The sequence below is a fragment of the Sporothrix schenckii genome (genome assembly GCF_000961545.1).
Source record: "Sporothrix schenckii 1099-18 chromosome Unknown Cont47, whole genome shotgun sequence".
Classification (NCBI taxonomy): Eukaryota; Fungi; Ascomycota; class Sordariomycetes; order Ophiostomatales; family Ophiostomataceae; genus Sporothrix; species Sporothrix schenckii.
Window position 1 is genome coordinate 2,804,858 of NW_015971148.1, and position 18,358 is coordinate 2,823,215.

The window sequence follows — 18,358 nt, forward strand, 5'->3', positions numbered from 1 at the left end:
AACCAGCCTCAAGGGGCGTCGATCGTCAAACCGTCAAATGCACGGCCAGTTAAGGGGGGCGACTGTCTGGGGTGTGCGAGAGCCTGTGTGCCGTGTAAGTGGATGTGAAAAGGACAGTGGGTAAAATGCAAAGCGACAATGTGGTGCCTAGGAAGCCTCGGAGGGCTGTTTTGTCCGGCGGCGGAGCATCCGAGTACCTTTTTTTCTTTGATTGGAAATCGGCAGCTAAAGCAACCGTGGCCTCAGTGTCAACGCGGTGGCAAACGGAACGGCGCCAAATAGGCGGCAGGCCGAGAGTTAGACCTGCCCAACGAACGAAATCTGGCAGGGAAAAACAAGGCTAAAAGCGAGTGGGTGAGGGGTGCTGCAACGGGGCTGTCTGCAGCCTGCGACGGGAGGGTTGCTTGAAGCCCTTTTTGACACGTCACGATGCCGTTGACGTCGAAGCTGAGGACAGGGGCAAGGAAAGAACGAAGAAAATAACTGGCTTTAGAGGAAGGTGCCAGCAAGGCAAGAACACGCCAAATACCAAATCGGGCAATGGCATTTGTGGGGGAGGTGCGACTGCACGTGATTCTGATACAGTTCAGGGGGCCTGCCAAGTGCTACCATTGGCTGTTAAGTATTTTAGGGGAGCAACGCGCCCTAGAGTCTACGTTACAGGGGAGCGATTCTAACTGCCACTTAAACCCTGTTCAGCTTAGTCATTTTGGCAACACGGCTGACCCCCAACAGCTGTCTAGGACCTTTATCGCGACGCGTCTCGATGTCTCTCACTTACAGCCTCTCACAGCCTTGCGCAGCCCCAGCAACCAACCATGGCATCGACACTCGATGATGAGATCGAGCAGCTCCGCGAGAGGGGTAAGTGGGGTAGGATTTACCGTACTGTTGACAAAAACAAAACATTTACTAACTGTTGTCCAGCTGCGGACTTGAGAAAACAGCTACAAGTCCAGACCTCCACACTGCTCTCCGCATCGAGAACTCGCCAGATTCTCAATGGCGACAGCCATCGCGATGCCGCCACAAGAAAGAAGCTGTTGAAGCTGTGCAACACCCACGATGCCCACAAGCAACAGGGTCTCTACCGCGCAGGGGCCTCCGTGACCGCTTTCCGCGTTCGTGACCCGGACCCAAACGCCGTGGACGGCGGGCGCGTGCTCGGCCTTCGCTTCGACGTCATGATGGGTGCGCAGTTTCTGCGGCCGTACTACGTTCTTCTCAACCGTGACACCGACCGTGCCCGCCCGAGCGCCCGCAGCCGAGGTCAATCCGATGCGCAAGCACCGCTTCGCGTGCACCGCCATACTGTCCCGCCTTCTGTTCCGCTCGGCGGTCTTGCAACCCGGCATCTCGGCGCCACCCAGTACGCGCCCTCGGGGCCCAAGTCGCCAGACCTGTATGGGTTTGCACGTGCCGCGCGCAGGGCCCTCGTCCGCTACCATAACCGCCTGGCCGTGATCGGCGACCTGCGCAAGAGCGTACAGCAAAGGGCCTCGAAGGTGGCAGCCGAGGCCGCCAGCAGTGGAGTTGGTATCGACGCCAGTACCCTTCTTGCCGATGTCAGCGGTGCCGACGCCGAAGCCAAGCAGATCCGATTCGACTGGGCCGACGGGCGCACGGGCCGTCTTGTGCTGGACGACGACGGCGACATCCAAAAGATGGTCGTCATTGGTGCCACCGGTGCGCGTGACCGGGCTGCTGTGCGGGCTCTTCTGGCCGGTGAGAAGACAGCGATGGGCCTTGTTCAGCGGATGAGTGGCTCATGAGAAACGGGCAAGTGTCACTTTCTCATCAGCAAAGGCCAGCAAACATCAGCAAACGCCATCCAATAACCAAACAAGCGATTTGGACCGCACCCGACTTGCAACATCCATTGCATGCATTGCTTCTGGCTGAACGACCGCGACCAGTGCTGAAAGGAGCGTAAATTCCTGATGGTCCCGACTCTCCACAATTCTGCTCAACCACCGGCGAGTTCACGAACTAGCAAGGCAGGCCACCATGCATCTGCCGTCGGTGTACATGGTCCGCTGTCATAGCACAACGAAGCTATTGACAAGGTCACGCTTGCGAAGAATCGACTTCCCGGGCTTTTTGCACTGCCTCAATCTAATCCCTTCGGGTTATGGCTCAACAGACGAAGGCTTCGCAGGTTTCGAGAAGCAGGCCATTCGAGAGAGCCGGGCCTAGACCATAAGTACCAGTCGACTGTGTACAATCAACGAGATTGGGAAATGTGGGGATAAATTGGCGGCGATACTCGACGAGCAACGAGGAAACCTGGGGAAATGAGACTCATTTTGGGAAAATAGAGGTCCGCCCGCGATACGAGCGCCTGCCTTATATCTTGAAGCATCGAGAGCATTTGCTGCTATCATCATACCCGGAGCGTAGGCTATAGAAGCCGTCCCGCGGGTCGTGGCTTGCTCATCGGAAATGCAAATTCAACTCAGCATGCATTGCTAGGCCAACAGGGCGTATTTCCGGTTGAAAAAAGCCACCTATTATTATCATTTTCTATATCCTTTTTTCACTCTGTCTTGTCATACACTTCCACGACTTTATTTTTACCGGTGCTTTTCTTCTTCTTTTACCAGGTGTCCGACCACTGGTAGTCTATGACTCGTGCGCCGGCTGTTAATGGGCAATTATAGGCCAAGGCCAATATAATAAAATGAGCCAAGGGGACGAATAATCTCTGCCGCACTTTATGGCACGGTCGGTTCAACGCCCTGGGAAAGAAACAAATGAGAACGACGGGAGAGAAAGACAATCAAATAGAGACACGGGGGAGGACATTAAACATTTTATGCACACGTGTAAAATCGGGCCTAAAGGAAGAACAACGAGACAAACGAGTTGAGAGGGAGGGAAACAAACCATTCCGGCTTTGCGAGTGTTACCTGGATCTCACCGCTATTGTCTTTCATTACAGTGTGGTCTGTCAATACCAGGTAGTGCCTTTCTGTGATGAATTGCGGTATCAGTGTCTGTCGTCTTTTGCATCGCAGAACTCACCTTGTTCGCGGGATTTATCACTCTCAAATAGGGCTTTAAATAAACATACACTGGATTGATTGGCACTATTCTAGGTTGCTTTGACAAGAAAATAAATACAACAGAATAAAAAACAAAACTATGGTCAAACACGAAGATGAAATATGGTTGATTGCAGGGAAAAAACGAGCGAAGAAATACTCACACATATTCAGACCGGAACCACTTTCCTCTGTATTCCATCCAACAAATGGCAATGACCTCTGTTCCCAATTGTGACTTTTGATGTTTTAGTTTTGGTCGTATAGAAATTGGACAGGAGCGCTCTTTCGCGAACTTTCACCCCTTATTTTAATTAGAAAAGGGCGGCAACGGCAACGGCTGCGGCAACAGCGCCGGCCGCACCGAGACCGTTGTGAGCAGCGCCGGCCGTGACAACGACATGGGGAGCAGATGTGGTCGGGGTCTTGGGGGCCGAGGTGCCGGAGCCAGCAGCAGCACCGCTAGGGTGAGCAGCCGAGCTCCAGGCCTTGGACGCCGGCGCGGAGGCAGCAGGGGCCGAAGAAGCCTCAGCAGCAGGGGTGCTGGCTGCGGGGGCCGGGCAGACGGGGCAGCCGGGGAGGAGGAGGCGGCCGGGGCGCTGGTGGGTGCGACCCAAGAGTTTGCCGGCGACGAGACGGCAGGCACGGCGCTCGATGTGGGGACAGAAGAGACAGGACACACGGTGGTGCTGACAGCCACGGTGACGGTGGTGAGGACGGTGCTCTCGGCCGGGCACGACGTGACGGTGGGGTGGCAGCTGATAATGGTGCTGGTCGTGGTCGAGAAGATGGTGCTCGTGGTCAGCTCGACACTCGGCAGCAGCTCGCCGACGGGCGTCGTCGTCGGATGCGCGTGGATGGTGGTGGAGGGCACGAAGAAGCCCGTGCTGCTGTTCGGCTCGTCTGAGCAATCCTCACCGTCACCACCGCCGGGGAAGTTGAAAGAATCGGTGGCCGTGGCGAAGGCAGCCAGGGCGAGGAGGGAGGCAAGAGCGGACTTCATTGTGAACGTGAAGCGGTATTAAATATATAGGTGTAGAGGTATAAGGTTTGTTTGAACGAAGACGATGGGGAGACACGTGAAGTGTATGAGCAACGTGTATTATTATGGATGTTTGAACGAATGACTGGTTAACGAGCGGTGGTAGACTGAAGACAGTGAGAAGGGAACATGTGTAATCGTTTGATAGGAGCGAGAGAAGAGAGGAGAAGGGTAGTGGCAGTGGGGGAGACGGTGTGCCTTTTATCTTTTCACCACCGCATGGCTGGGGCCTACTCATCGGCCGGAGAACAGTCCTTTCGTCCTTTCGCGCCGGCAGTAGACGTAGAACAAACGTCGCCTGCGACGAGGCAGGGCCTAGGAACAGAACAGTGCGGCCAGCAATTGAGAGGCCCGCCGGGGCGATGAGACATCGCAGTGCGTCTGTGTGTGAATCCACCAAGTATTACGTCGTAGAGGGTCGGTGTAAAGTGCGATGCAACCTGATTTGGACGGGTTCCTTGAGCCACCTTCACTGGAAGGATGCGAGCGGAAGCAACAGGCTGAATGTCCAGCACTTGTCAGTTCCTGCTCATCTCGTGTGTGCCAAGTCATTGTTACCTGGTGCATGTGCCGCTCGACCGTCTGTGTCTGCTGGATGAGGCCGATGCCAACAACAGCGCAGCAGGGAACCTCGCCATATTTTGCAGCGAGGTGCAATATAGCTGGAGGACTGGGTGCAAACACAACATCGAGACGTGCGTGCGGATATTGCGGCGCCAAATTCCAAAATTAAACACAGGACATGCTTTTGACAAGGACAGTCCATTTGGTTGGCTTAGACCGATCGCTTCTGCAGTCTGCAGCGGGTAAATCGCGATGTCTGATGGGAGGGTGGGCGGATGCAGGGGGCCCACGATGGGGCCGAGAGAAGCGCGCAGACGCTCTGGACATGGTGCCCACCGCAGACGGGTAGATCGCTGGCAGGTACTGAGTACGCTTCTTGGTGGATGCGTGCTTCCTTTCCTTTTTTGCCGTAATTCGCACAACTCTCTTTTTCTTGTTTTTCTCGTGCAGAGAACGACTCAATGAGACGATGTGCCCAGATTGACTGCCGCGCGGAAGGTCCGTCAAAAGGACTTAGGAAGTAGAACCGTACACCATCAGCGAGAAACAACGCATCTGTTCCTGCATTAGATACTGTGCCACCTAACCAAGTATCTGCCGAGCAGCTCAGCCATCTGGCCACTGCGTATCTTTCACTTTCGTCATGATCGACCGCAGGCAACAAAGCGTGCTCTCCTGTGTCCCAAGTAAATAAATGGTGCGGCGCTTACGGTTGGTTGTGGTGTGGCTAGAATGGGCCTGGCCAATGGCTGGCGCCCCTGTCAGCTTATGCGTGTGAAACGAAACAGACTGGTAAAACGAAACATAAAAACTATTCAAGGTAAACAAACGGTAGACGTTTTATGTTAAGGTTTAGTCTTTTCTCGTGTCTCGGTCTGCCACCTACTCCTCACCTGCCTTTGACACCAACGTGGCAAAGTCCGGATCTTCTTTTGTAAAGTTGTTTATAACTTGACTCTTCCACTCCGCGTATCGGTATGGTACGTTTACTTCATTGTCGCCGCCCGAAAAAGCACTTTGTAGGCCACGAAACAGCGGCTCAAATTCATCCAACGTCGTCGGTAGGCCGCCCGTCACACACCAGTGCTGCCAAATCATCTCGTCCACTGCGCGAGGACATCAATTCAGCGAACAAAGTCTCATTGGCTGCGAGAATGTTGCTTCCCTCGTAAAACTCGCCGACAGGCCACAGCATACAGGGTGAGCTAAACGCGTAAGGCTTCGCCTCGACAGATGCCTACTCCCAGTCAATCATTCCGGTGATGTTGAAATCGGCATCGACGAGGAGGTGGTCCCCCTTGTCATCATAGTGTTTAAGGTAGAATGGCCCATTGTTGCTATGTTCGTCATCGATGAGTTGTGCGAGGGCTTGTTTTCTCCATAGAAAAGAGAGGTAATTGTCGACGCGAAGGGCACCGTACTCACCGTTGTCCAGCATTGCCATCTGATGACCAAGTATGGACATATATGCCGCGGTCAGTGCCCGAAAAGGGCCCAGTGCTGACGAGGGTGTAACAATGTATGGCGCCTGGACGAAGCTACCGACGTGCACATCCTTCTTGTCTGCGGAGAACATCAAGCAGCCAGTTTGCGGCAACGGATGCTTTTCGAGCTCGAGGTATATATCCACGAGCTGCTCCAGCACGTGCTTTTGCTGGGCCGGGCTGGTGCTCGGCCAGTCCAGCGGCGTGCCAGGCAGCTTCTCCATCAGGATATATGGAGTTCCGACCGGGTTGGCTGCCGTTGATGCATAGGCATACACGCGTGGTGCCGGGACTTTAGTCTTGGCGAGAAAGTGCAGTGTAGCTGCCTCGCTTTCAATGACCTTTTCTTGCACACCGGCCGGCGGCAACAGAGGATCATCTAGCCGTAACCGGGCGAGCCACGTTACGCCATCCGTGAACACGACGTCTACGTGTGCGTTTTGACCGCCACATTGACGTGACACGGTTGATAAGCGGGTGGCTTCGTTCAGGTCCTGCGACAAAGCTGGAATACTGCAAGAAATTCCATCACGCGCTCGCGTGGCAATTGCCTGCAGCGCATCGACGTTAACCCTGGCAAGCAGCGCCGACAGATACTTCTTTTTGGCAGCGTCGTATGCAGCGAAGAAAGCGTCTGGATCTCTTTCCTGCAATACGTTAGTTTTGAGAACATAAAGTATTCTCCTGTGGATATTGGCTCACTCTGGTCGGGCAGGCGTGGCTCTCCGGACGCATATGGTTGACACAGAAATGCTGCTCACACAGCATGCAGCTGCCGTAGAGACGGTCGGCTGGCCTGTTGCATTCTTCCCTCGTACACTGTCGAAGGCATTTAGGGTATGGCATTTTGTTTTGTTGTCAAGACGAAGATGTCAGTATTGGCCGCGAAATATGCGGGGGTGAGACGGCTCCCGCTGCACTCTGTCAAAAACAAGATGCTTTGACCAAGATCCTGCTGAAAACAATATGTGGCTGGTCATACGACAGATGAATGCAGGCAATATGTGCAGATGTGGTGCTGGTTTCTTGTTCTTTATCCGTCGCATATCAGCCGTCTTCTAGAATGTCTTGTGGAAGGAGATCGACACAGTCCGCTGGCATGTTGACAAGGATCAGAGCGAGAGGCGTGGAACGAGATGCCGTACATCGTACTCTCAAGACACGTTGTTGTTAATGATAGCTGGACAGGAATCAAAATGGTGTCGAGAAGATAGGTTCAGCATCATTGTTGTCCTCGATAAAAATATCGTAGTAGCGAGGCTGGTGCATCGTTCTTGCCCATATTTCTACAAGTTGTTCAGGCAAGAGCGACGAGCAAGAAAGACACGAACTTTGGCAAGACCAACGTCATCGGGAATGCGACAGTAGAAGGCACGTTGACAGGCAGGAGCTAACGTCACAACGGCCACGAGTCAATCTGCTGCAGATTCTCGGCGTCACTTGTGCTTGAAATGGTTAAAAGCCAACCTTCTCGGCATGTTATGACGTCTGCGCACTATATCGTTCACGGCAAAGAGGCACGAGTGCGTTATATGTTTGAGCGTCTTTCAGGCAGAGTTTGCTTGGTCGCTCGTCTGGCGAAGCGCTCCTTCCTTGGTTGTTTTCGTCAGTCCCTATGACGGAGCCAGTTGGAGTTCATGGAGGCCGTGGAGCTTGTGTAGTGGCTGGTTTGGCCCCAGCTGCCACCCACAACGCGCTAGAATACAGGACAAGCCCTAGCACCGGCCCGCAGTTAGAGGCCAGGAGGGGCAGTGCTTGCTAAAACCGGCACCCACCAACTTTACGTGTTTCGTCCCTCGACTTTCCCCCTCTTTCCTGCGTTCGTAGGATTTTCGTCCTTGCCCAACCAGATCCAGAATGCCAGAGCCTGGGTGCTGTTTGCTCTTGCCTTGTCGGGCTGCAATTTGCTGCAACTGAAGAGGTAAAATCTTGCTTTGGGATGACATCGTTAGCCTTGTAGACCCATTGTGCCTTCCCATCTCCGCAACCTGCCTGCGCACCTTCCCTGCCGCCTGGTTTTTCTTCCTTTCTTCTCTTCATCCTCTTGCCGCCTGTTTAGGCCTGGCCGATGCTCCTTCCTTGCCAAGCCGAATCTCTCCATCTGTCTCACGTTCACGTATTGCCCCTCCCCCTCAGCCTTTCTCCGTCGTTTGAATCCTTTGCTCCTCTCCCGTCATCTCCAGCAAAGCCAAGTCAGCCGCACGCAAGTTTCGCCAGTCACGTCTACTAGCTACATACACCGATAACGTATCTTTTTTTGCATTGCCTCCCTCGTGCTTGGCCGTTTAGTATACGTTGGCATAGGCTTTCCCCCCCTCGTCGTCATCATTTGCATCGTCATTCAGCCTCAACCGATCAGCGCTTTGTTTACTTTCACCCGACCGAGCTCTTGTTTATTGTTTTCGCCTCTGTTACGTTTCGGGCGTCAGTCTCCGGAGACCTACGCTTCACAACGCCACCCTTTCTGCCCACCATGGCTCACCGGAGCCGTGATGTGATCGACGAACGCGACTACTTGGACGTGCGTGTTCGCGAGCGCGAGCGTGACGTTGACCGGGACCCTTTGTCCCGCTACTTCCAAGAGGATCGGCGCAGCGATTCCGGTGCTCTAGTTCTGCGCCAGCGTGAGGTTGAGACGGTCGAGCGGCCGCGGCAGCGTGCACGTTCACCAAGCCCGGTCCGCTACCGCGAGGTGATTCGGGAGCGGTCCCCGTCGCCGCTGCCGCCCCCGCGTGAGCGTGAAGTGGTCGATCGTGTCGAGGTCCGGGAGCGTGTGTACGACCGAGAGCGGGAGCGGGACCGGTATCGGGAGCCATCTCGGGGACCGCAAGACCGCATTGTGACTCGCGTTATAGATCGTGAACGAGAGCGGTCGCCGACTCACTCTCCAGAGCGTGACCACGAACGTATCCGCATCATTGAGCGGTCTCGTGGCCCATCTCCGAGCCCATCGCCGCCTCCGCAAGAGCAAAGACAGTTGGTCCGGGGCCCGGTTGTGGAGCGAGAAGTAATTACACACTACACGGATGTGGACCATGGTACGTGAAGCCATTTTGCAGCTTATTCCCGGTTCATTCTTTCTGCACGGAAGCTCATGTTGTTTCTACATATTAGGCGTCGTCTACGCACCCCGTGCCCCCCCGAGACCGGAACCGCGCCGTGAGCGCGAGCGCGAGCGTGACACAGAGATCGATATCTACTCCTCTCGCCATCGGACCGAAGTCGACATTCAAGACCGCGAACGGCGACGGTCGCGTTCCCGCTCACGTCTGCGGGCACCTCCGGCCCGCGCGTCTGAGAAAGAAGTGATTGTGCGGTCGGACCGCCACCACTTAGAGGTCGATATTGACGAGCGTCGTTCCCGCCGCTCTCGGTCAGCCCAACCACCGACGCGCGCAGATCGCCGGTCTGACGCCGTGGCTGACGAAGCGAGGTATATTGAGAGGCGCATCGATGACCGGGGACGTATGGGCGAGGCGTACAATGGCGCCACCCAGGACTGGACCATTATCGATGTGCCGCCGGGCACGGAGCATGTTCGTATGGACGGAGTCGGTGGTGCCTCCGCAGACGTTACTTGGCAGCGCTATAACGGGGTGCGCCGAACGCGATTCATCCCGGAACGTGAGGGCGAGGTTGTTGCGCCACCGCGGCGGAAGCGCCGGGAGGCGCCTCGCGAGCGTTCGAGTCGAGGTGAGCATATAAATATCCAGGTCGTTGACCAAAAGAGCAGCCACAGCCGTGACCGAGAGATCGAAGTGGAGACCGACCAGCGCGTGGTTTTACTGCCGGCCACGCATATGGAGCTGGTGCCAGCGGCTCGGAGCGACATGTGGACGGAGATCACCAAGGACCTTGTCTCCCGGGAGGCCCTCGACTACCTTGGATACGACTACCAGGAGACGGAGTACTTCTACTACATCCTCCAATATCTGCGCTACGTACGTTCCCTCTCTCCTTCTTCCCCCAATCCCTGTAGTTATTCTCGATTTGCTAACAACTGTTTTAGGAGGACGTCCAAGAGCTTGTACAGCTGTCGGACCGCATTCGTCGCCAGCGCCACAAAGAGCAGTACTCTGAAGTTGACATTGATATTGATGTCAAGCACAAGCACAACCGTCGCAGCCACAGCCACCACCGGCCCCGTCGTGAGGATGAGCGTTACTACGAACGCGAAGTGGTCGTCGATCATCTACACCCCGGCTACTACCGGTGAATATTACGATGGAAATCAATATGTGCAATGGTAGACTGCGTCTTGGCGGATAGCAGGTCGTGGGTTTTCAACATTTTTTAAGATAATGTTGTTTTGTCTTTGGTTGCTTATGAACAGCGATAACGATTTATGATATCATCCAGCACAGCACATGTCAGCGAGGGGAAGAGGGGTGTGTTTTTTGCTTTCCGATTTCAGGTTGTTTATGTTTGGAAGACGTGCCATATAGCGAACATCTAGGTCATAATATACTTTATAAAACGAAATCAAGGTGGCACTGTTTGATGAGAAGCAGTGATATAACATAAGCCATGACGGGATGCGCTAGTGATTGCACATATCATGGCAGCCCGTCACATGCATTGCAGAATGAAATATTGCATGAAATCGACGGCTCTTGTCACTTTACAATGTCAACGAAAAGAAGCTGCCTCCATTAAAGAGCGCCTCCCGGTGAATAGTAATTTAGACTTTTTTTTCTTGTATAAAATTTTGGGGTTTGGGTTTTCGTCTTGTTCGAGACGAGACAATGGAAAGGAAAAAAACAATGAACAATAGACAATTTTCCGTTTTCCGAGAAAGATGTACCAGTCAGCCGCGCGCCTGTTCTCTCCAACAAATGCCGCATAACCTCTTCTTCCTCATTCCGTCGTATCTCCCTCCTCCCGCTGTCCCTTCCATACAAATCGGAGTCTAAAATTGGAATGCACGCATGGTACATATCTCGCTGGATGTAAAAGTCGCCCTCCCCTATATTCTGCAGACACACAATGCCCGTCTCAGATCAAGGCCTGGAGAGCAAAAGGGTAGCAGAATGGGTTGTGAAATACGCTCGTATTTTCGGCCGGTCGGCTATCCTGTGAGAAACAAGGCGCGTTCCGTTTTAAGATTCGTTGCTGATAGGTCGGTTGGCGGTTCAAAAAAAAGTGATAGTAGGTGGCGGTCGATGGTGGATGAAGGTGGGCGAGTGTGGGTAGAGTGATCGGGTTGGATGGAGTTTTTATAGAATTTTTTTTGAGATGTCGTTAAATTATGTGACGAAGAAAGGAGAAGCAAGAATGAGGGCGGAAGAGGGTAAGCGGGCATAAACACAAAAAGCAACACAAAACAATAAGAGATCAAAACGAGACAATACAGAGAGAAGCGAGCAAGTAAATGCCGTTCTGTCTGCTCGTCATGCCCTCATCCCTCACCGTTTTCAGTTCCTTTATGCGCTCGCCTTAACCTTGGCCAGAGCCTTGCGCTCCTCGAAGCGACGCTGCTTCTTCAACCGCAGAACCTTGAAGCGGTCGAAGTCGGTGAGGGCCTTCCGCCGCTCGTTCTGGACGCGCTTCTTGTACCAGTTGCTGGCCTTCCACTGGCCGTCGACATCGGCCTTCTCCCAGGCAGCCTTGACGGCGCCGGCCCGTGCGCCACGGGGCAGCTTCTCGATAACAATCGCGGTCAGGAGGACATCGGCGAGGGCAACGGATTGCCGGGCGACGCCGCCGGGGTTGGCATCTGTTGCGGGGCCGTCAACAAGAGCCTGTTGGACATATTGTTAGCTTTGCGGTCCGACTTTGCAAATCGACTTCACTTTCACACCATCCGATTTTCCGTGCCACCACTCGGCCCCAAGCAGGACTTGCACCCTGACACTCCTCTTGTCCCATGCCTTGTGGCCTCCCGTCTCCACGGCTTCTCAGTTGGAAGATAGAACGCACCCGCTTGTGGTCGATGATCTCGACAATGGTAGCCAGGCGGCCGGCCGACGGGCCGCTCTGCAGAAGAACAACCCGGCCAACCTCGACGAGGCGCCACTTGGAACCGATGATAGTTGCGTCTCCCATCTTGATGTGAATGTCGGATAAAAGATCTGATAGTAAAGAACAGTACAAAAGCGTCGACGGCGTTAGTTAATGCGCAAACAAATCGGTCGAAAACAGCCCAGGGCGGTGCGGTCGATGTCGAAGAGGATCGGGGTGTCGAATAAATGCGGCGAAATGTTGTGGGAAAAAAAGGGGAAACTCACGAATCTTCTGTCGCGAATTGGTTGTCGTGGATGTCTGGTTGTGAAGATGTTTGGAGGCCACAGCAAAACCAAGAAAAAAGACGTGCCAGTGACACTTTCTCCGAGCGGGCAAAGGCGGTTTGGTGCGCTTTGCAAAAATTGTTCATCCTGCCCTAAGGTTGCTCCACTGAAATTTTTCTTCGCTCTGTATTTCGGCTGCACGGAATTTTGTTTTTGCGGACGGCGACTCTGTACCAGGACATACTGTGTTACTCACTAAATTGCACTATGCGGTCTCTCGCCATCACGAAGTTCTTCACAACTGTGAAACTCTTCCATTTACATGACAGTTACAAGGCAACGCAACAGCCTTACTGTATCTCTTTCCACGTTGTCTAGTAATGTGTATAGAATATAACCGATGATAATAAAATGCGATTGATTATATAGACATTGTTTTGTTATTACAAAATCCATACACTTCTTTCCTAGTATATAGTCACGTGCTGAGGTACATAGAACTGTGGCAGAGTACACTTGTGCGCTGATGTACCTCTTCTCCCCGCCATACCACAGTGTTGCAAGAAAATCGCTGACGCAATTACCTAATCGGGGCTAGCGTGCAGCCACAGAAGCCCTACCTTTTCCAGTTTTCAAATGCTCTCTGTCTGTTTGTCGAGAGAAGCCTGACGCTTTGAACGGAGAACGCATCGTCCAAATCACGACCACCCACCCCAATTACTTTGTAAGTTGAAATACGCATTGTCTGTGCAGAGTTCTGGACGGATATTCGGGCGCTGAGAAGGCGTGTGCCGTCGACGTCCTTTTCTCGCTCGTTGGCCGCCGGCTGTGGCATCACTTGCGAAAAATAGAACAGACACGAGCTACAATTTCCATGCACTCCACCCCCTCTTTCTTGCCAACCTACACCCCCAGACGTTCCATGCCACCCATTGAAGCCGACCGCATCGCAAAGCAAGACCATACCCGTTGACCAACTGCGTCTAGTTCATCGATTCCTTCCATCCATCGTCAAAATGGCCAACCCCCGTGTCGAGGAGCTTCCGGACGACGAGCCGACCAACGTCAAGGTCGAGGAGCAGGATGAGGACAGCAGCGATGCGGAGTCCGACATTGAGGTCAACGCCCCCTCGGGCTCGACCACGGTCATCCACTCGCGCAACGAGAAGAAGGCCCGCAAGCTGCTGGAGAAGCAGAACCTGGTCCGCGTTGAGGGCATCACCCGCGTGACCCTGCGCCGCCCCAAGAACGTACGTCGAGGTCGAAGAGAAGGAGAAACAAACACAGAGAGAGAGGGAAAGAGAAAGAGAGACAAAGGACATGGAAGAGAACAACAACTAACTGGTCAGGTTCTGTTCGTCATCAACAACCCCGAGGTCTACCGCTCGCCCAGCTCTGGCTGCTACATGTAAGCTTCTGCCGTCCCGCACAGCTCCGCTTCACGCCACTTGGGTCAGGGCAACCCCAACTAACTCTGCCCAGCGTCTTCGGTGAGGCCAAGGTCGAGGACCTGAACGCCTCGGCCCAGCAGGCGGCTGCCCAGCAGCTGGCCAGCCACGACCACGACCACGCCGGCCACGACCATGATCACGACCACGATCATGACCACGACCACGGCGCCGAGGAGGGCGCCAAGAAGGAGGAAGAGGACGATGACGACGAGGAGGTCGACGCGACCGGCATTGAGGACAAGGACATTGAGCTCGTCCAGACCCAGGCCGGCGTGTCGCGCAAGAAGGCCATCAAGGCGCTGAAAGAAAACGACAACGACATTGTCAATTCGATCATGTCGCTGAGCGTGTAAAAGCCCTCGGCCCGGACAGCCTCCACGACAGCAGGACCGATACGCAGATGAGGTTTTGTTGCAAGGAGGAGAGCTTAATTGCTTCCTCTGACCCGGCTCTTCTTGACGTCGACTCCGCTGGGGTGTCCGTTTTACTTCTACAGCTATATTTACAATTAAAAGAATCCATTTTGAGATTGATGAGCTTCCATGCACTTCTTGTCATGACTGTGGTGGACTGTACTTTGAACATCGGAACGTGGAATTTTAAAATGTGTGGGGCTGAAGAGAGAGATATCATGGCAGAGCTGTTGGAAGGTGCGAGCCGGCTGCTCCTGCTATGTTGGCACTAGAATACTCGACGCTGATTCGCTTCCGGCGGTCCGAGGTAGGAGGTGGCTGTTTGAGACTGCCACCGGAGTCAACATATCGCCAACAGCTGTACAACAACGCTGGACCGATTATATGTTGAGATCATAAAAAAAAAAAAAAAACTTAATCATACATACCAGCATCTTCCATTCAATGCTCTGCTTTTGGTGGTTTCCTCGGCGTAGATGTTGCGCTATTTAATCACGTGATTGGTCAGACTAGCCGGAATTTTCTTAAATGGCAACCGCCCTAGCTTTTCCGAAGCGCAGGAGCGAAGGAGGGAAAACTAGACTCCCGAGCCGTTGTCGTCCCTTTTGGCCAAAACTTGGACCAAAAACCACAGGCATCTCACCACCTCTCCTCTCTCGCCGACAACACCCCATCCCCCGACTCCCCGAACTCTCGAATTTCATCATGGCTGCTGTAAGTTGATAGTGCTTTTGCGACGGACGGCGATGGCATGGTCCAATTCGCGCGCCGCGGCTGTCCCGAGACAATTCGAAGTCGATCAAATTCGCGCGCGTCGAAAACCTCTCACGACAGATTGCCCGATGACGACGCCTCCACGCCGACCGTTTTGCTAACAAGAGCGTCTTCTTTTGTGTAGAGATCCGCTGCCCTCAAGCTCGACTGGGCCAAGGTGACGACGTCGCTGGGCCTGCGTGGCCAGACGGTGGCCTCGCTGCAGGCGTTCAAGAAGCGCAACGACGACGTGCGGCGCAAGGTGCAGGCGCTGTCGGAGCAGCCAACGACGGTGGACTTTGCGCACTACCGCAGCATCCTCAAGAACTCGGCGGTGGTGGACGAGATCGAGAAGCGCTTTGCGGCCTTCAAGCCGGCGTCGTACGATGTGAGCCGGCAGCTCAAGGCCATTGAGGCCTTTGAGGTCGAGGCTGTGCGCAACGCCGAGGCCACCAAGGAGACGGTGGACCTGGAGATCAAGGACCTTGAGAAGACGCTCAAGAACATTGACGAGGCCCGGCCGTTTGAGGACCTGACGGTGGACGAGGTGGCCGCGGCCGAGTCGTCGATTGACGAGAAGACGTCCAAGCTCGTGTCCAAGGGCCGCTGGTCCGTTCCGGGCTACAAGGTACGAAGACACGGCCTATCCCATGCGTTGCATGCTTCTTGTTCCTCTCGGAATACAATACAATGCAATACTAACAATCCCATAGGAGAAGTTTGGCGACCTGGCTCTGGTATAAGCGACGAGCGTTTCCACTTTCACCTTTACCGTCGTGACCGTTTTCCCCTTGCATCACAACACATGTGTACTCTAGCAGCAGCTGTGGAGATAGCGGAAAGAAGATAATATCGGGGAAAAAATACATTATTTCTTTTTCTTCCAAACGGCCGGGGAACGAACAGACCTGAGTATGCGTTTGCATTCACAGAACGCATTTGCAGCCGTCGACATCTTTCCTTATTACTCTTTTCCTTTGTTTATACATCATTGTCTCCCTTGCCCTCCCTTTGTCTCGTTTTCGAAAGCAAACAACACAATGTCTCTTCATTCTTTGGCCATGTGAGCCGCGCAATTCTGGCCGATGCGAACGTAACAGCGTTATGATTTGATTTATGTCTAACATGGAAACAAGGCACTGATGAACATACAAGCTTTGCTTGCCAGAGTGTGCTCGCCAGACCACTCTACCTACGTACGGCGCGTTTAACAAAGATGGCCACCGGAAACACCAAATACAATAGAAACAGTCAAAGGCCGACAACAGTCAAGAACAATCCTCGCGAACCCATAGGCTTCCAACCATTCCTGGAAAGACAAAAACAATAAAAGACAATCAGACAGAAAACGTCCCTGTGTACCGTTTTCCCGTTTTCCCGCTTCCCGCTTCCCGTTTCCCGTTTCCCGTTTCCCTGTTTCCCATGTCCTATTTCTCACTCACCTTTTCACTCACTCACTCTCCTCCGCAGTGTACGGCCCGCCTGCCACCCAGGCCAGACCGCGCAGCATGGCCTTGTCGGCCTCGAGGGCGCGGTCCATCCACGGCGTCTTGAGCCAGAAGGTGTGCGGCCAGCCGACGACCACGTCCACCTTGACACCCGCCGCGCCGGCCATCTGCAGCGCCTTGGCGTAGCACACGCCGTCCGAGTAGAGCATGTCGTTGGTGCAGACCTGGATCCAGTGGCGCGGCTGGGCGGCCAAGAGCTCGGTAGGGGCCTCGAGGGGCATGTAGGGCAGGTCGTCGCGGGGGATGCGGCGGCTCATGCGGCGGAGCAGGGTGGTGGCAAAGGCCGGGTTGGCGGCGGAGGTGTGCAGCGGGCGGAGGACGGGCGGGATGTAGTCCTCGCCGTTGAAGGCGTCGCTGGTGACGGGGCAGCGGAGGACGACGCCGGCAATGTCGCTGGTCGCGCGGTTGGTCGTGGCCGACACCTGCATGCTGGCCTTGGCCGCCTCTTGGGCGACAAACGCGGCCAGCTCGCCGCCGCTGGAGCTGCCGACGACCAGCAGCTTTGTCGCCGCCGCGTCCGGGTGGGCCGCACGGACGTGGCGGTAGGCGTCGATGCAATCGGCGACACACGTGCTGGCCGGGTGCTGGGGCATGATGCGGTAGCCGACGGAGTACACGACGAGGGTTGGTGTCTTTGGTGTCTTTGGGGCCGCCCCGTCTTGCTTCACAGCCGGCAGGCGTGCATCCTTGAGAATGCGCCGGCACGAGAGCTCCTCGCTGTCGGCCTCGCCAATGTGCAGTCCGCCGCCGTGAATGTACAGCACGGCATAGTCGGGGCTGTCGCTGTGTGCGGTGGTGTCTGTGGTCGTGTCCGTGGTCGTGCCTTTCGAGTCTCCCTTTGGTTGGTCTCCCTCTGGTTGGTCTTCCATTTGCTGGTCTTCCATTTTTTGGTCTTCCAATTTTTGGTCTCCCTCTTGTAGGAGGGAGTAAGCCAGCAGAGGAATCTCGGTGCCGTCGAGGGAGGACGTCACCGTCAACGGCTGGACACGAATACCATCAGCCAGGTGGCTGTCACGGGCGCCCGGCGCCGTCATGCGTGCGGTGAGCTCACGGCACTCGACAGCATACAAGGGCTGGCGTTCGAGAGGCGAGATGACGGGACTGGGATTGGGCAGGTTCTGGTCCCGCTCGTGTTGGAGCCAGACGGGGTCAAGGGGCGGCGGATCAGCGAGGACGAGATCGTCGAGATTCTCATCGAGATTCTCGACCGGTGCCGGAGGCGGTGACGGTGGTGCCCGTGGTGCTGGTGGAGACGGCTGTGCCGCTGGAGACGGAGGTACCGGTGGAGACGGCGCCTCAGGGCCGGTTGTCGGCAATGCATCTGGCGGAGCCGCCGCCTCATCTGAAGGCTGAGCCATTTCGGAGTGACGAAGAAGCGTGGGGAAGGGAGTACTAAAATAGAACGACAAGAAGAAAGCGTGATGAGAACAAAAATGAGCGCAACGAGTGCAATAGAAGCAAAGATCTAATAAAAAGAAGGTGTTAGAAGCCGTGTGTTTTGACAATCGTGCGGCAGTGGTGGCTGTCTGGTGGGTTGCGTCGTCTCCTCCAACCCGAACTAGCCAAGCAGAGATAGACTAGTGCTGTAGGTTTGGTGAGGAAGCAAGAGAGAAGCGTGAGAGTCCGGTTCTTCAGGGCCCAGGCCAAAATTTAGCAGCGCTAGCTGCGGCTGCTCCGTCTATTTCAACACGGGGGGACCCTCCTGACGGAATTGGGGCACCAGAAGAGCTAGACGAAGAGGACAAGGCGCGAGTGCAAGTGGTTATGGACGAGTGAAGGAATAGTGACGTGAATACTAAACGGTGAGTGATCTTGGGCTGTGGGTTGGGTTTGTGAAAGAAAAGTGAATCCCGTAAAAGGGGACAGACATGG

General features: G+C 54.7%; 8 protein-coding genes across 8 annotated transcripts; 4 read left to right on the forward strand and 4 right to left on the reverse strand.

The window, feature by feature from the left end:
- Positions 1-818: 818 nt before the first annotated feature.
- SPSK_03528 (central kinetochore subunit Mal2/MCM21) lies at positions 819-1,772 on the forward strand (the record flags this gene model as incomplete). The annotated part of the gene is made up of 2 exons (XM_016730366.1): positions 819-864; positions 928-1,772. 2 exons carry the CDS (start codon positions 819-821, stop codon positions 1,770-1,772), a joined length of 891 nt encoding a protein of 296 aa, XP_016585448.1.
- A 1,586-nt stretch (positions 1,773-3,358) lies between these two features.
- SPSK_03623 (uncharacterized protein) lies at positions 3,359-4,047 on the reverse strand (the record flags this gene model as incomplete). The annotated part of the gene is made up of 2 exons (XM_016730460.1): positions 3,359-3,694; positions 3,727-4,047. 2 exons carry the CDS (start codon positions 4,045-4,047, stop codon positions 3,359-3,361), a joined length of 657 nt encoding a protein of 218 aa, XP_016585449.1.
- A 1,840-nt stretch (positions 4,048-5,887) lies between these two features.
- SPSK_03464 (uncharacterized protein) lies at positions 5,888-6,980 on the reverse strand (the record flags this gene model as incomplete). Its single annotated transcript, XM_016730302.1, has 2 exons — positions 5,888-6,781; positions 6,837-6,980. The coding sequence occupies 2 exons, from the start codon at positions 6,978-6,980 to the stop codon at positions 5,888-5,890; spliced, it is 1,038 nt and encodes a 345-aa protein (XP_016585450.1).
- Positions 6,981-8,607: 1,627 nt separating this feature from the next.
- On the forward strand, positions 8,608-10,350 carry SPSK_03237 (uncharacterized protein; the record flags this gene model as incomplete). Its single annotated transcript, XM_016730078.1, has 3 exons — positions 8,608-9,172; positions 9,249-10,075; positions 10,144-10,350. The coding sequence occupies 3 exons, from the start codon at positions 8,608-8,610 to the stop codon at positions 10,348-10,350; spliced, it is 1,599 nt and encodes a 532-aa protein (XP_016585451.1).
- A 1,207-nt stretch (positions 10,351-11,557) lies between these two features.
- On the reverse strand, positions 11,558-12,179 carry SPSK_03642 (large subunit ribosomal protein L14e; the record flags this gene model as incomplete). Its single annotated transcript, XM_016730477.1, has 2 exons — positions 11,558-11,875; positions 11,922-12,179. 2 exons carry the CDS (start codon positions 12,177-12,179, stop codon positions 11,558-11,560), a joined length of 576 nt encoding a protein of 191 aa, XP_016585452.1.
- Positions 12,180-13,377: 1,198 nt separating this feature from the next.
- On the forward strand, positions 13,378-14,165 carry SPSK_03592 (nascent polypeptide-associated complex subunit alpha; the record flags this gene model as incomplete). Its single annotated transcript, XM_016730429.1, has 2 exons — positions 13,378-13,769; positions 13,844-14,165. The coding sequence occupies 2 exons, from the start codon at positions 13,378-13,380 to the stop codon at positions 14,163-14,165; spliced, it is 714 nt and encodes a 237-aa protein (XP_016585453.1).
- Positions 14,166-14,930: 765 nt separating this feature from the next.
- Positions 14,931-15,721, forward strand: SPSK_03589 (F-type H+-transporting ATPase subunit d; the record flags this gene model as incomplete). The annotated part of the gene is made up of 3 exons (XM_016730426.1): positions 14,931-14,939; positions 15,124-15,606; positions 15,692-15,721. 3 exons carry the CDS (start codon positions 14,931-14,933, stop codon positions 15,719-15,721), a joined length of 522 nt encoding a protein of 173 aa, XP_016585454.1.
- Positions 15,722-16,428: 707 nt separating this feature from the next.
- Positions 16,429-17,844, reverse strand: SPSK_03354 (alpha beta hydrolase domain containing protein; the record flags this gene model as incomplete). Its single annotated transcript, XM_016730192.1, has 1 exon — positions 16,429-17,844. The coding sequence occupies one exon, from the start codon at positions 17,842-17,844 to the stop codon at positions 16,429-16,431; it is 1,416 nt and encodes a 471-aa protein (XP_016585455.1).
- Positions 17,845-18,358: the final 514 nt, after the last annotated feature.